The 14679-nt window shown below is 45.8% G+C and overlaps 1 protein-coding gene across 1 annotated transcript; it reads right to left on the bottom strand.

Annotated features, from left to right (window-relative positions):
- Positions 1-348: 348 nt before the first annotated feature.
- DMBX1 (diencephalon/mesencephalon homeobox 1) lies at positions 349-7332 on the bottom strand. The gene is made up of 4 exons (XM_056356482.1): positions 7166-7332; positions 2765-2960; positions 1218-1572; positions 349-749 (listed from the first exon to the last, which is right to left on the bottom strand). Exons 1-4 carry the CDS (start codon positions 7315-7317, stop codon positions 349-351), a joined length of 1104 nt encoding a protein of 367 aa, XP_056212457.1. The 5' UTR covers positions 7318-7332.
- Between the last annotated feature and the right edge of the window lie 7347 nt (positions 7333-14679).

Below are 14679 nucleotides of genomic sequence, written 5' to 3'. Positions count from 1 at the left end.
CAACAACAACAAAAAAAAGTTGTATATAACACAGTTGGCACATTATCGCAGGGATGAGGAAAGGGGGCTTCTCCTGAAGGCTTAACTCACGGCAGTCCAGAGGACAGTTCGTCTGTCTGAACATACATCCTCACCCCCTTTCTCCTTAAATATTTAGTGAAGACCAGGCCAGTAGCAATGTCTGATGCAATCGTGGCGCTAATAAGAAGTTACTAAATGCAAAGTTTTCCCTGAAAGGGAGCACCTTACTCCAGGAAGAGGTGAAGGTGGGGGGCGGTTCAAGGAGTGACATGTCTAGTGCCAACCTCTGGTGCATCTTCTCATGGGCAATGGTAGCTCAGCTGGCAGTCAGTTGGGTAGGGTGTCGAGCCCAAGGGATGCTGCGTGCTGCTTCGCCCGGAGCCTTAGGTTCTCAATACTTGTCGTTTTACTGTTCAGGCTTGGAAGGGAGCTGGAGGCCTGCAGGATGGGTGAGGACCAGACCTGCTGAGCGTGGGAGAGTGACTGGTAATACGACTGACAGTGCAGAGAGCTCAGCGGCGCCATATTGACATTCATGCCCAAGTAGGGCATGGCAGACGGTGTCCCCATTTCGAAGGAGGAGTAATGGACCAAGTTGTTGGTGGCTGCCATGTGCTGGCGGAATTGCTCCTGCAGGCGGAAGAGGCTCAGGGGCGAGGAGGAGTAGGAGTGAGTCTGACCCAGGCCACTGCTGGATGAAGGCGTCACCGTCGCGCTGAGAGGGGACTCTGTAGCAGGAGACAGAGGGGATGGGGGTTATTTCAACAGGCTGGATGCAGGTGCTGATCTACACCCCGGTAGGGTTTGGACAGCAGCAAGGGCTTCTCTCTTGCACCAGGAGGGTAAACGAGAGGGGTTGTGTTAGCTCGGGAGAGCTGAGCGTGTGTCTTTTCCACACTTGGCATTTTACAGCGTGGAAATGGGGCTGACCTCTTTGCTATGGCTTTCTTGCTGCCACTGTTCTCCCCAAGCTTTAACCTGAGCAGGAGGTCTTTGCTCTTTCTGTGCTCCTGCTACAATAAGCATCATACCCTCTGTGGAACCCGTTTAGTGCTGGGGACAAGAAGACAAGTCTGGGCAGCCAACCTGCAAGCACCCACACCGTAGGGAGTGAAGGGACTAGACCCAACCACCAGCACCGCCCTTGGAAATGCCAGGTCCTGACACCACCACCCCATCAAGATGATGCCCCTCACCTGCTTTTGGGCTTGCTCTCTTGCAGTTCAAGGCCTTGCTGTCCACACCAGGGCTCTTGTCCACTTTAGCCTCATCCAAGGTGCTCTTAAACTCCTCCTCTCTGTCAGTCTGGTCCTCGGGCGCCGACTCGCTGGCCGACTGCTCCGACAGGGTTAGGTTGAGGTCTGTGCCTACCTCACTCGGGAGGCTCTGGACCTTCTCAGATTCCGGGGTGGTGGCTTGAGTCTCCAGCATGGGCGGCTCCGTCTTTCCCTCACTGTGGCTCCCTTCACAGTCCTTCTGTTTCTGCAGCTGCTCCTTCTGCAGGCTACGCTGCTTCTTCCGGAATTTGGCTCTCCGGTTCTTGAACCAAACCTTCAGTGCCACAAAGATCAAGGGGGAAAACCAGTGAGAATCCAGCTTAGTGTCAAATTCAGCATCATTCAGACTGGGAGCTTCAGGGGAACACCAAGTAATGAGTAACTGCAAACCCACTGTGCCCAAATGCCATTTCACTTTGTTGGATCTTAAGAGCTCTAGCTGTTTTCAGTGCTTCGACAAATAGCACAGCAAATATATTTTTTAAATTTCTGTCCTTTGTGTTGATTCTTTAAGCCACTCCACTGGTGGTGTTTTCTGGGGGTTTGTGTTTTTTTTCCTAAAGTGTTCAGGCAGCTGTGTCCAACCAGAATGTCTTACAGCTGAGTCTGATAACATTACATTGGTTTACAGTACAGTGCTCTCTCAGTTTCTAAAACCATTCAGTTCTAAGTGTACCGAAACTATGGCAGCAACACTCAAAATAAGTCATTAAAGGCATAAGTTCTTATCTGGGAACTGAATTTAGGGAAGGAGGAGAGGGAATCAAAATTTTTTTTTAACCTAAATCAGTAAAGCTAGATTGGAATAATAGATTTGCAATTCTTGTTGGTGCTGTTTGGTTAGTTAGATGAGGAAACAAAAATTTTGAAGTTTGAAGTGTCTTGACGTTTATAGAGAATAGCGCTTTTTTCTACTGCTTTTCACTTCACACTGAAGAACTTGCTATTTAGTCTTTTAAAGCCCAGAAATGCAAGAACTTCCCCACCAGCAGGTTATGAAGCACGTTGTGCTAGTTGAAACTAAAAAAAAAAAACCACACCACAAAACCAAACCTTGGCCTGAGATGTTACAAATATTGACACTGGTGGAAAAGAGCAGCTGGAATTACTTGGGTTTCTGCTCTTCTGAGAAAGCCAGAAAAGCCTTGCAAATAAATAAATAAGTAGACTTCTGTTGACGTTTCTAAAATTTCCCCCAAAGAAATGTGAAAGAACAAATGAAAACCAGTGTACACTTCAGACAATCCTAAATTCAAAAAATGTGCGTGTGGATTAAGAATTTCTTTAGCAGATGTGTGACTTCGGATGATTTTATTCCCCCCACCCCCACGCCTGGCAACTTTACCGCCCAAAATCTTTGATTACACTGGAAGAATCCTGAAAAGTCAGGGGAACTGTCAACCCTCTGGGAACCCCACTATATTCCTTTAAGCATCCCCACTCACAAACCCAGAAAATATCTGTACCTGGACTCTGGCTTCAGGTAGGTTTGTGCACATAGCCAGCCGCTCTCTCATCACCACATCTGGGTAGTGAGTCTTCTGGAAGGTCTTCTCCAGTGCCTCCAGCTGCTGGGCGGTGAAGGCTGTGCGACTTCGCCTTTGTTTGCGGTGCTGGGATCCATAACGTGCCTCCAAAATGATGTCTTGAAATGTACAGCCGTTGGAAGACAAGAAAAGTGGCCAATTTAATTATTGGAATTTGTATGCTGACAGTCGAATAAAACACTTGCTAGCACCAGATGAACATAGAAAACATTTTTTCTTCATGGCATTAGATCTAATAAAATACATACATAGATATTTCTAGTTAACTGAGGTGTCCCAGAAGATAAAACCTCTGACTAGAAAGCCTGTTCTGGAGAGGTAACCTCTTTCTATGACAGCTGTGGAAACTGTTGAGGCTCCAGTGCTAAATTTGGTCAAAATAAGCCAATCTGCTCCAACATCAGTGGGGCAGGACACACAGATGCCCAGACCCCGCCATGGCATAAACCTCCTTCATTAAGAAACACAATTAAAAACAAGGTGAGGAGATTCACCGTTGTAATCAGATAGGGGTCCAACATTATGTGTTGTGTCCTCCTTGAAGCCCAGGGCAGAGCTCTGGCAGGCTTCAACGCTGCCGTGATGCATGGTGCTGGTCGGTGGGAAGATCCATGCAGCTCAAACACAGCTGCCTCCTGCTCGTTTTGCTGGCTGCAGCTGCATTAGAAGACATGCAACTTCACAGACACCAGGCTGAGCCTTTAGTGTCTCGTACGTAGCTCACTGTAGTCTTCAAGACATGGTATTGGAGAGCTGTTCTGGGCTCCGGTTCAGGAAAGTGCTTAAGCTCATGTGCTTATGTGCGTTTAGCTTGAAAGCATGCGCTTTGCTGAGTGTGGACACTCTCCAGCATCTGGGGTGGAAACACCAGCCAGGACCAAGTCCAGCCCCACTGACTGCAAGCCCAGAGCTCATGTGCTGGGCTCTTCTCAGTAGAGGACCTGCTCTCAAGGTCTGACTTTGCAAACTGGGCTTGCAAAATTCAGGGCAGACAAGACACTCAGACTGGGGAAAATCTGAGGCCAACAGTAAAGGACTTATTGTTTTACCAGAGGCATTATTATTGCACAACAGTTAGCAGGAGTAAAAAGATCTTAAATCAATGAAAATAAGTTACTTTAAAATGAAAAAAACCCAACCTTTATTATGCAAGTTGGGACACGCTGTGCTACAGTGTTGGAATGAAATAGTCTGGCGAGAGGTTTGCTCTCAAAGGGGAAATGCAGAAAGAGCAGTGTCTGGTATCATTTTTAATTCTGTTAAGAATGTGACTTCCAGTAGAAGGGAGGAACGAACACACTAGAAAACAACCTAACAGGAAGAAAAGTCAGCATTATCACCGCGCGGAGCCAGATGAAGGCTCTTTATGCTGTTTATTTGTGCTTTTGTCACGAGCATCATGGCACAAATCTAAACAATAAAACAAAACCCGCTGTCAGGCCAGCCCCAGAACCACACAGCCAGGTTCCAAATTCGTTGGCTAACGAGCGTAGCAAATCAGCTTTGTGCCGCTTAAACATTCCTCTTCCAAACTTCCAGCTGTTTCATTCTAGGTCAGCATTTGCAGCGCCTTTCTGGGCGATTGCCAAGGAAGCGTGGGTTTGGCAACCTGGAAAAGACGTGATCAGGCTAAAGGTCTTTGGCCAAACACAATATAGCGTTGGGTGCATACAAGAGACTTTTGTGTTCAAGGTATCAGAGCTCCTCGGGGAGTTAAAGCGCTGGTCATAGCTGCCACTTCAAAGGCGAAGAGACCATCCTCGATGCATTCAGGCACAGTTCACAGCGCAGCCAGGCAAGCAGAAGGGATGTTCCAGGACAAGAAATTGAAGCTACCCCAAAACGTTTTACAAAGCTAACGTTTGTGTTTCAAGTGCAAGAAACCAGGAGAAAGGACACTAGTTAAACACCCTACCTGCAGGCTGGAATATTCCTGAATTTCTAGAGTAGAGGTTAGACCTACCAGCTCCCCAGAGGTGGCAGCTCATGCATTAAGCTTGGCCACTCTGACGAGAGCCAACCACCAATTATTTTAATGTTTTAACTATGTTTTCGGGCTTTATGCAAGAAGGAGAATATAAATTGCAGGTGAGGCTTTGCAGTTACAATCAGAAACCTCTGTTTTCTGACTTAAGGTCATTTGCTTTTGTGCTGCTTTATTCTGACTGTCCCTGGAAGGCAAATGAGATCTATAACCCACACCAAAAGATATTCAGAAGTAACAGAATGTGAAGCAGCTGCAAAGGAACCAGCTCGTAGGTATATAATGCCTACCCACCAATGATAAGCCGACAAGGGAACCATGGGATTTAATTTGGAAAGTCTTCCAGGAGGGTTATTAATTTTAAAGATAAGAGGTCAGAAAACCAATTGAATCCCCCGGTCAAGAATATGAGAATAGCTTTTTTGATATTTTTTTTTCAATCTCCCTCTGCTTTTTCCCTAGTTAGCATCAAAGACATTAGGTCCTCCATGCTCTATTGTAAAAGAAACAGGTGATCACAAAAAACTTTCAAGAGATCCTTGCACCTAGGAAAGGGGCACCTCGAGCCCCAAGGTCGGCAAGACACATCGCAGAGTTCAGGGCTATCTGCCCCCGTCTGACCACCCACATGCTGAAAGGGGGAGGGAAGGAGGGGATGGATGACCAGAACAAGGGAAGTGTCCAGCTGTCACCACTCTGCAGCCCAGCAGTAGAGCCAGGATTAGAGTCCAGGTCTCCTTGATCCCACTTTGGTTCAGAGACTCCCAGCTGTGACCTATGGCCCCCCAGAGATCCCACAGGCCACAGCGAGCGGTCTGAGGAACCATGTTAAGGAGGTCACTGCTAGCAGCTGGATAAGGGAATGTTGTTGGCATGAAGATTTGAGATTCAGCTGTGGTTCACCGATCCAAAGAGTCTGAGACCTTTATCACCGTGCCTTCGTGGACTACCCACTTAAGAAGACTGTCCTGAGACTTCTGCATCCTTATTTTGGCTTAAGCCCACATCTCTTAAATTTAGCCCATTAAAGTTGTCTGGGTATATAATTTTTTTCCACCTACTCTAGGCTGGAAGGAGCCACTCCGCTTTTTTTTAATTTCTCCTTTAGTATCAGACAACTAGAAAGCCATCTTAAAACAGATGTGTAATTTTCAGACAGTCAGGGAAGATCGTTCCATTCTGGGAACATCTCTAGAATCACATCTGTAGTAACTTTTTGCTTTAACTTCAGCATACCGGTTCCCAGGTCTGCTCTACCACACCGCGTCCAAGCCCTGACCAAAACGGTGATGTTGCAGCTGTTGACCTTTCGCATTGCAGTAGCCTTTGATGATCTCAGCCAGATCTGAGTGTTTTGCAGTAGGCTAAAATGTAGAACAGATATATTTGCCCTACCATACCAAATATTCTCAGGTCTCCATCAATTATTTTTGAACAATTCCCCCTACCAAATCATAACATACTATCTGGACTTTGCCCTTCCTTCTAATGACAGTATTGATGTAGTGCTCTCATTACCGCTGAACACAGAAAAACAGCTCAGATGTTCTGCAGCAGCAGCTCCTGTCCCACTGTTCCACCATCAAGAATACTGTGTAAATAACACTCTCTGGGTGAAGTCACATGTGACTTACTTTGAGCCTAAAAAAGTTCTTTTGTGGAAGGCAAAATACAAAAGCAACAGAGAAGGAGCCAGCAGGACCTGCAAGAAAGTGTCACCCAGACAAGGTCTGGGATCCCCAGGAAGAAATGGGTCAAGCTGAGACCCAAAGAAGATCCAAATGAAGATTGCTTTCCGGAAAGAGTGTTTGGTAGAACAAGAAGTGGAAAATAGTTGCAAGAAGGGGCAACGTGGAAGAACCGGCTATGGCCTGGCATGACAGCAGATGGCTGTTAGGGGATGAAAGTCCTGAGCCCTTCGGTGGGGAAATCCAATTCACTGCATGCTCATATTCATCGTGCTGTTATTTACTGACAAGGAAGTAAAATTTTCTGTTTTATTTTTTTTTCAGTTGTGAAAATGTATTTCAGTGCCTTTTTAATTCTCTGTCTTCAGTCCCATATAGTTGGGCTGTGTCCCTGCCCACCGCCGGGCTCCCCAGCCATTGGGGTCCAGCCTGCAGCCAGGTCCACTGGCCACTAACACTGGAGGGCACGTGCCACTAGCAGAGCTCGGCCACATGGCCACTTTTCAGGAGCACACCACGTCGGTTAGCTAGGTCACACTCCAACTCCTGAAAAACAGTTTCACTCAGTGCAAGCAACAAGTTTGTTGGTTTGTTTGGTTTTTTTTTTTTCCCCCAGGGAACAGCAAAAGCCATGAGTTGTTCTTACCAGCCAGTCTCTCTGCCAGGGTGAGGGCATGCACCGAGGGCCTGTAGTCGGGGGCGTGCTGGGCTTGCTGGGCTGCCTGCTGGTGGAGGTTGTACATGGCGCTCAGCGAATTCATGGCGTGGAGGGAGTACCCGTTCACTCCATAGTGCTGCATGGTGACATAAACCTGGAAAACAGCAGCCGGGGGAGAGAGGTGCTTAGGAATGTGCTAGTCCGGCATCCTGGTGTCTCAGCAGAGCTTGGGAAATGTTGAGCTCAGACTTAAACTGCTGCATGCAAGGCTCATTTCCAGCCTCCCAGCTGCAACAGGTTCTGGGACAGGAATTAAAATACCTCCCATAGACCTAAAGCACCAGCGACGCCAGCCTGGCTCCAAGCTTAGAGGCAAGCATCTGACTGCATCCCACTCATGGTATGCTGAACAAAAGGTGAGAAAGGATTTTATTTTTTTTTACATACCAAAATAAAATTTATCTTATTATCGCGGCTTTTAATGAACCGACCTTGCTCTGTCTCAGAACTAGCTGGGATTTTGTCCCTATCATTGCTTACAGTGCGTGTTCCATAATCCTATTGCTATAATGTCAAATAATCATTCTTATCTGAACCCACTCATGCTTAATTTGTTTCCATTCAATTTTCTTACGGTTCTTCTTAACAAAACACAAATGAGGCGGGGGGGGGGGGGGCGGGGGGCAGGTAGAAAAATAAAAAGCACGTCGTGTAAACAAAACTGTTGTGGCTGAAGAGGGAAGTAAGGTTTGCAACAAAAAATATTGATATTTCATAGCTCAATAGCAAGGAAGTTTAAAAAGTTTAAAAACTAATGCCTTTTTTTCTACTGTGGGCTCTGCATGAAACTTCAGGCTGTTTTTCTGTACAGACTACCTGTAAAACCGAGCTAGTATTGATCTCAAAGGCTGAGTGATGCTTCGTTCATCCCTCTTATAAAAGACTGAGGGCATCCAGGATGCTCTTTCTGTAGTTTGTAAGACATTGGAAAGGAAGCTGTGGAACATTGCCACAAAATAAAATTTTTAAATCACTGTTTACGCCAGCAAGTCCTCATCCGCAAAGTCAGTGTAATGAGGGGATGAATGTTCAGAGAAAGAGGTTTGGCTGGACTAACTTGAGGAAAACAGGCAGGTTATCTAGGCAACCACTTGGAAAACAGTTTGCTCACTGGAGGGATGTGATACAGCTCCCAAGATTTAGAAGAAATGTGGTGCATTGAACAGCAAAAATTATTTGGATGAACAAGTATCTGTTGTTTTTTTCTGTACTGAGAAAAGACCTTTATTTTGGCCTGTAGAGGATTTATGCTGCGGAGGACACTGTTAGTGAGGAGAGAGGAATGGAAACAAGTTGGTCCCAGTACCCTTCCTGCTCTGAATTCCCATCCTCTCCCAAACCACCTTGATGTAGGAAGCACAAACACGGAGGGACCTTGTTTAACATCTAGAGAACAATCTGTAGTTCCTGGGAAAAGCAACTGTTTTGCATTTATAGGGTCTGATAATGACCTGGGGCATCTCGTGGCTTCACCCTTGCAAGCATCTCCTCATCACAGTGCCCGGGAACAGAGAAGGAAAGCCACGCAGCTTCAGTCTGGTCAAACACTCTGCCAGTTCAGGGATGGCTCTCATTGCTCTGGAATGGTTTTCTTTTGACTGAGGGATTTTGTCATGAGTGTGAGTGATGCCTTTGGGATTGTCTTCTCAAAGAAGCTGCAGTAATTATAAACCAGTAATTTGGGAATCTGGCACTTGGCCTCACTCCTCTTTCCCCAAGTCCCTTGTGCTCTGCCACCACATCGTTTCAGTGCCAAGAGCACTGGTGGAGGGTGACAGATCCAGATGTGGTTACACCACGGAGATCTGATATACACCCTGATGCCACCTTCATCTCCTTTGGGTCTCCCTGTTCATCCACTCCAGATTCACTCCCCAGTTCTTTCATTTTAGACTCAAAAAAAGATCGATGACTATCCAAATCCTACACAGAAACACAGAATCATAGAATATCTCAAGCTGAAATGGAACCACCTCACTCTGCACTATGCCAGCCACATCCTTATGTCTCATGGGGAATGTAACTGGTCGCATCCTTTCCTACCACATCCTATATAAGAGTACGAGAAAAAAAATCCCTACCTCCTACTTCAAAGTACAAACAGACAATTTTTATATGAATGGCTGATTTATTGAAAATGCATTTAAGGGTGCCTGAGACATATTTTATAGCTTGCTCTGGAAAGCAGAGGAAAACCAGATCTGCTTTGTTTTATGGTATCCAGGCAATTAATTTTTAATTCGTGTTAAAAATGTTTCATTTCAAAATTTACCCAATTCTTAAACAAGAAAAAACAACCCCAAACCAAAATAATAACCCTCATCTACGCCTTATTAAGGTTTTATTCACTCTAACAGGAGAGAAAGCCAATGCTATTCTAAGCTGAACCACTATGAAAACAGGTATTTTTGGTTCAGATGCTGACCTAAACACAAGAATGCCATAGCTCTCCTCTAATCGAGCTTAGGGAAGACCTAAGCAATGCCAAACTTTGTTTACTGGTTCTCCAATCAAGGTGAAAGACTTCACGTGCCAACAGATTTTTGGCATTTGTGTTTTCCCCATGACGGGTTCACAGCAAGTTTACAGCCGGGATGCTGTTTTGCTGGACTGCACAGCTTTGCTGCTGGTGACACATGCTAAGGGACAGGATCACGCCCCAGTGACATGTGCCATTGACATGGCCACAGAGGACATCTCCCATCACCTGGGGAAGATCTCCAGGTCCCTGACCTGGACACTAGCCTGAATTGTTCTAGCAGTGTCTGTGGCGCAGCCTCACCCCATCCTTGGTGCAGCTCATTTCCGAGAAGCATCACCCCACCCCAGCTCGTGGCAGAGCAGCGCTCAGCATGCACCAAGCCAGCTCAGCAGGCAGCGGTGCTCAGCCAGTCCCCACCATCAGCAAGACTGTTGCAGCCAGAGAGTTGTTCACTGCTTTGCTTTTGCAGTCCAAGAGCAGGACTGGCTTTGCTGGCCAATGCAAGCAACAAACCAGAGGTTTGCAACTTCACTTTGCCTCCTCCCTTCCCATCCCCTTGTGAACCGCTGGCAGGTTCCACCAGCTTTGGCCAGCAGAGTGGAGGTCTCAAAGCTTATTAAGTTCCTGCGTGTTTCGTGAAAACCATTTGAGGACACAGAACCTATTAACTGCCCTGGGCTGCTGCCAGACCTCCATCCTTAATAGACACTGGAGAATCCATACTGGGGCTCAGCCTTGCCAGGAGATACGTGGGAGGCCAAGAGTCTTTGACTCCCAACTCACAGAAATGCCTGTTTCTTTTTTAATCCCCCTTGCATGACGTTGGTTGTAGACCAAGCTGGCACATAAAGGGAAAAAATGAAGAGAGAGAGGAGGGGAATTTTCCCATACTATAGTCTTCCGAGTACACTGCCAGTGATGTTCTATCTGGAGCCCAGTGTTTCCACTGAAACACTTGCTCCAGGAAGATTTCAGTTTATTTGATTTTTAAAAGATGCTTTTGTGTGTACGTGTGTCTGAACAAACTCTCTGGGTGGCCTAGAAGAAAGTGCATCAAATAAAAAGTAAGGAAAGTAAACAGCAGGGGACTTGTTAACGATGGACTCGGGATGGGAGTCAATACCCATCACAGCTTTACTGTTAAATGCCTGGCACGCTGTTGTGCAGACGAAAGGCAGAACTTCTGACTCACTTGTGCAGCAAAAGTGTCATCCCAGATTCAGTATAAAAACCGAGGGAATTCACTGAGCGAGACTGTTCAGCCTAGTAAGCAAAGTTAACGGAGACTGCAAACAGCTCCTGTTTAACTGTCAGCTCCAAGCACATTCCAACCAATAAATTAAATATTTAAAAGACATCATGCAGCAATTTTTTTTTTAATGGAGAAAGCCATTCATCAAGCCACCACTGTGTTTCACAAGCTGTCGAATAGTGCTTACACTGGTTAAAATAATCTTTATATTTCATTAAGCAACCAAATAAGCTGATCTCTTCCCACCGGCTGTATAGATGGTTTTAATTTTCAAAATCTGCAAATGCATCTTTTATGTCTCTGAGTGGCTGGAGGGCCTCAGGAACAGCCATCCGGAGGAGGATGAAAGCAAAGTTTGAGCTTCTGCTTTGTGCAAGGGTACAGGCTGGAGCAGTCGTCAGTACAGCTGGGTGTAACGTAGGGTCCATCCTGAAAGGACGGGGATGCCTCACCCTGATTTTCTGCTCTGGAGATTGTTGAAGAGTTGGGAGTGGTGGAGAAAGGAGCTGGGAGCTGAGGAAAGTCGGAGGAATAGAACAGGTGAGAGGAAAATACCTCTATAGGGTGAGGCCAGCCTGGGGGTGCCCCTGCTGAGAGCCTGGGGGCTGATCCTGCAGCATTTGCTCAGCAAAGGGGGATGGATGCCTCCGTGCAGTGCCTGGGGCTGGTACCTCCTGGGGCAGGTGGTTTCCTTCTGCACAGCCCCTCAGGGCCACAGCAGTGTCCGTCCCAGCCCCAGCCCCAAAAGCCTTGCTCTCTCTCCTAGCTACCCATGTTTTGCAGCGCTAGGCTGGGAGGTCTCCACACCATGCCCTGTGCTGGACCCTGATGGGTTCCCACTCCTTCTGCCTTTGCAATCCTGGCATTACTACCTCAGTCCCAAAAACTCTCCCATGACTTTTACCTCTCACTTAAGTTTTCACCATGGAAATCTCATGGATGCTGCACCCATTTTTTTCTTCCCAAGCCTGCAGATCCATTCTGCCAGGAGCTGGCCTCACAGGGACAGCCAAGGGTTCCCCTTAGTTTAAACCATTGCTGGCTGTGAGACACCCAGGTTTCTCCATCCTCCACATTGCTTAGAGGCCAGGTGATGTAGGTCTCTGCCCATCCCAGATTAATCCAAAGAGCAGAGCACTCTATTCAGCAGCTGCTGTTCAATCTGATGCAAAACAACTTGAACATTCACCAGCCAGGAATGGGAAACCCGTTATCCCAGAGCAGAGCTGCATTGCTCCAGCCACAACGTGGCTCCCATCCACCCCTTGCCACCTCTGGCCTCGAAAACTTCAGGTTCCCATAAAGTCATATACCACAAGATTGGTGCAATTTATTGTACACCACTTAACAGTGTAGCGTACGGGAAATTTGGCCCTGGGCTTTAATATTAGCAGCTTTGGCTTCTAAACTTTTGTAAAGGCTTTAAGTTTCCCTATTTAACTGGCAATTAATTTTTTATGCAGGCATGTAATTCTGTCCTGAGACAAGATGTGCAGAGAAGAGAACCACGCATTTCCTCGCCAGGTGAAAACTTCTGTTCCTAGTGTGTGTGGAATTGAAATAGATCTGGGAACAATGAAACATCTTTTTAAAATCAGATATTTAAATTTTCAGAAAAGTACCTTGTAACAAAACATCCATATTTTCCCTTTTATCAGGGAGGGAAAAAGAAACCACAAAACCCGCTCTGGAGCTGTATATAACTGCACCCAAGAATCTGAGATCAGGGACATTTTCTGCTCGCTCCTCTCCTCATTTCGCTCCCTTACTCTCCCCACCAAAACTTCATCGGTCTGTACCTGGCTTCACCTGCCAGTCACACACAAGGTCTTTAACAGCAGAACAGACAAAACTCATTCAGGGAGAAATACATCTCTCCCTGCAGCCTGCAAACTCAAGTGTCAGTTGTGCTGGCTACAAAACTTGTGTCAATGCCAGAGAGCTGGTCCCTGTGCTGAGCTGTCCTGAATAAGGACATCCACGACAGCTCCCTGTGCCGACAGAGATCTGGACAAAAGGAATTTTAAACCAAGACAGTGGTTTTGCTCAAGTGCATTATTCTGGAGTAATGCACTCCCTTCCCCCCTCCCCCCCCCCAAAAAAAAAAAAAAAAAAATCTAAACTGAGTCCAGATAGAGGAATTTTCTGCAATAGTTTATTCTGGACAGTTTTCCCTGGTGGAAGTAAAAAAACCCTTAGGACAAGACATTTGCCCTTCTCAAGAAAATGTTGTTGGGTGACATGAGTTTGAGGCTGGATGTAGGATTTGAAGCTTTACAGAGGCTTTGGGCCATTTTCTCTTTTCCCTTCAGCTGGTCCCTCCAAATACTAAGTCATCCCAACCTCAAAAAAGTACTGAGACTAAATTCATTGACCTACACAAAATGCTCAGGTGCCATCACGAAGAATGGGGAATAAAACACCTAAATTTTTCCTAGAGCAGTCAAGAAGAGGATAGCAGGGTCTGCTTTTGACTGGTGGGCACCGTAGGGCGTTACGTTGTCATTTCATTAAATCTGAACAGAAATTGGGAGGGTGGGTGCTGGGGCATGTGGGGATGGATGGGTTTGTATGATGCCTACTCTATGTGGGAAATAAGCTGTACTAAAAAAGTTACATCTGGATTTTGGCAACTCATTGGTAAAAGTGAATTTCAACACTATCATTCGTTACTGATGGAGAGAGATTCGCCAGAGATACATTTGGTGTTTGGAAGAGCTCAGCACCACCTCTGGTCTGCACCCTGATGCAAGACACAGCTTGAATGTGGGAAAAGCATCAGTTAAAAAAAGATCATGAAAGAAAAGGATGGTGCTCTTGTCTGGTCTTCAGGGTCCTGCAGGTGACAGAAAAAAATAGGAGCATCCCCATCAGGTACAAAGGGAAGTTGTGGTCCTCCAGCCCAAGCGCCTGCTCAGGCGGTACAAATGACTGCTCGTGTTTATGCAAAGCACAGGAACCCGTTGTTCACTACTGACGGGGAATAACAGCAAATGGTTTGTGCTAACAGTGTCCCCTTTGTTACTGCTGGCAATTAACATCATCAAAAATAAAATCACAACAAAATATTCCCCCCCCTCCTGGGGTGGTTATGCTTTATGATTTTATGCTTTGAGTCCTTATTCAGAAACACTTTAAATCAACAAGATAAATAATGAATCTCTGCCTCTGCTTATCTGACAGTCTAGGAAAACCAGCTTACTATATCTACAGACATGAGCTTTATATGTATTTGGTACTAAATGAATTACATACCTGGGGGGTTCTGAATAAATGATCCTTGCAAGAGGTTTTCTTCAATCTTTTTTTTTTTTAATATCCCTAAATCTTTAAGATATTTAAAGGTCCAAAATCACGTAAGATAATAACCAGTGTGTTATAAATCAGTTTTGAACCTCATGTGAGATTGCTGAATGTCTAAGGAAACAATCTCACCTTTCTAGTGGATGAAAAATAAATAATTTGAAATACTGCAACACATTGTATTTTCTCATTCAAACATCAAAGTCTGAGAGCAACATGCACCGTAAAAATAGGCTTCCAAAGGACTTTTCTTATAACTGAAATAAAGGAATTGAGAACTGCTCTCAAAAAAAAGTCAAGATTCCCTATTTCTGATCTTCCTGCAATATTTTTATACCTGTGTAAAACCCTGGATTTAAATGCAGCTAATTTCTTAGCGCAGGGTGAGATCTTAATTAGACCTGGTC

Source organism: Falco biarmicus, chromosome 11 (assembly GCF_023638135.1).
Source record: "Falco biarmicus isolate bFalBia1 chromosome 11, bFalBia1.pri, whole genome shotgun sequence".
NCBI lineage: Eukaryota > Metazoa > Chordata > Aves > Falconiformes > Falconidae > Falco > Falco biarmicus.
Note: the sequence above shows the minus strand (reverse complement) of the source record. Positions and strands in the feature narration are given on the sequence as shown.

Excerpts from the sequence above, each read along its gene's own strand:
- DMBX1 (XM_056356482.1), bottom strand. The coding sequence starts at position 7,317 with ATGCAGCACTATGGAGTGAACGGGTACTCCCTCCACGCCATGAATTCG. Across the intron at positions 2,961-7,165 it reads ACCCTGGCAGAGAGACTGGC|CGGCTGTACATTTCAAGACA; the intron begins TGGTAAGAACAA and ends CTTGTCTTCCAA. Across the intron at positions 750-1,217 it reads GAGAGCAAGCCCAAAAGCAG|AGTCCCCTCTCAGCGCGACG; the intron begins GTGAGGGGCATC and ends CTCCTGCTACAG.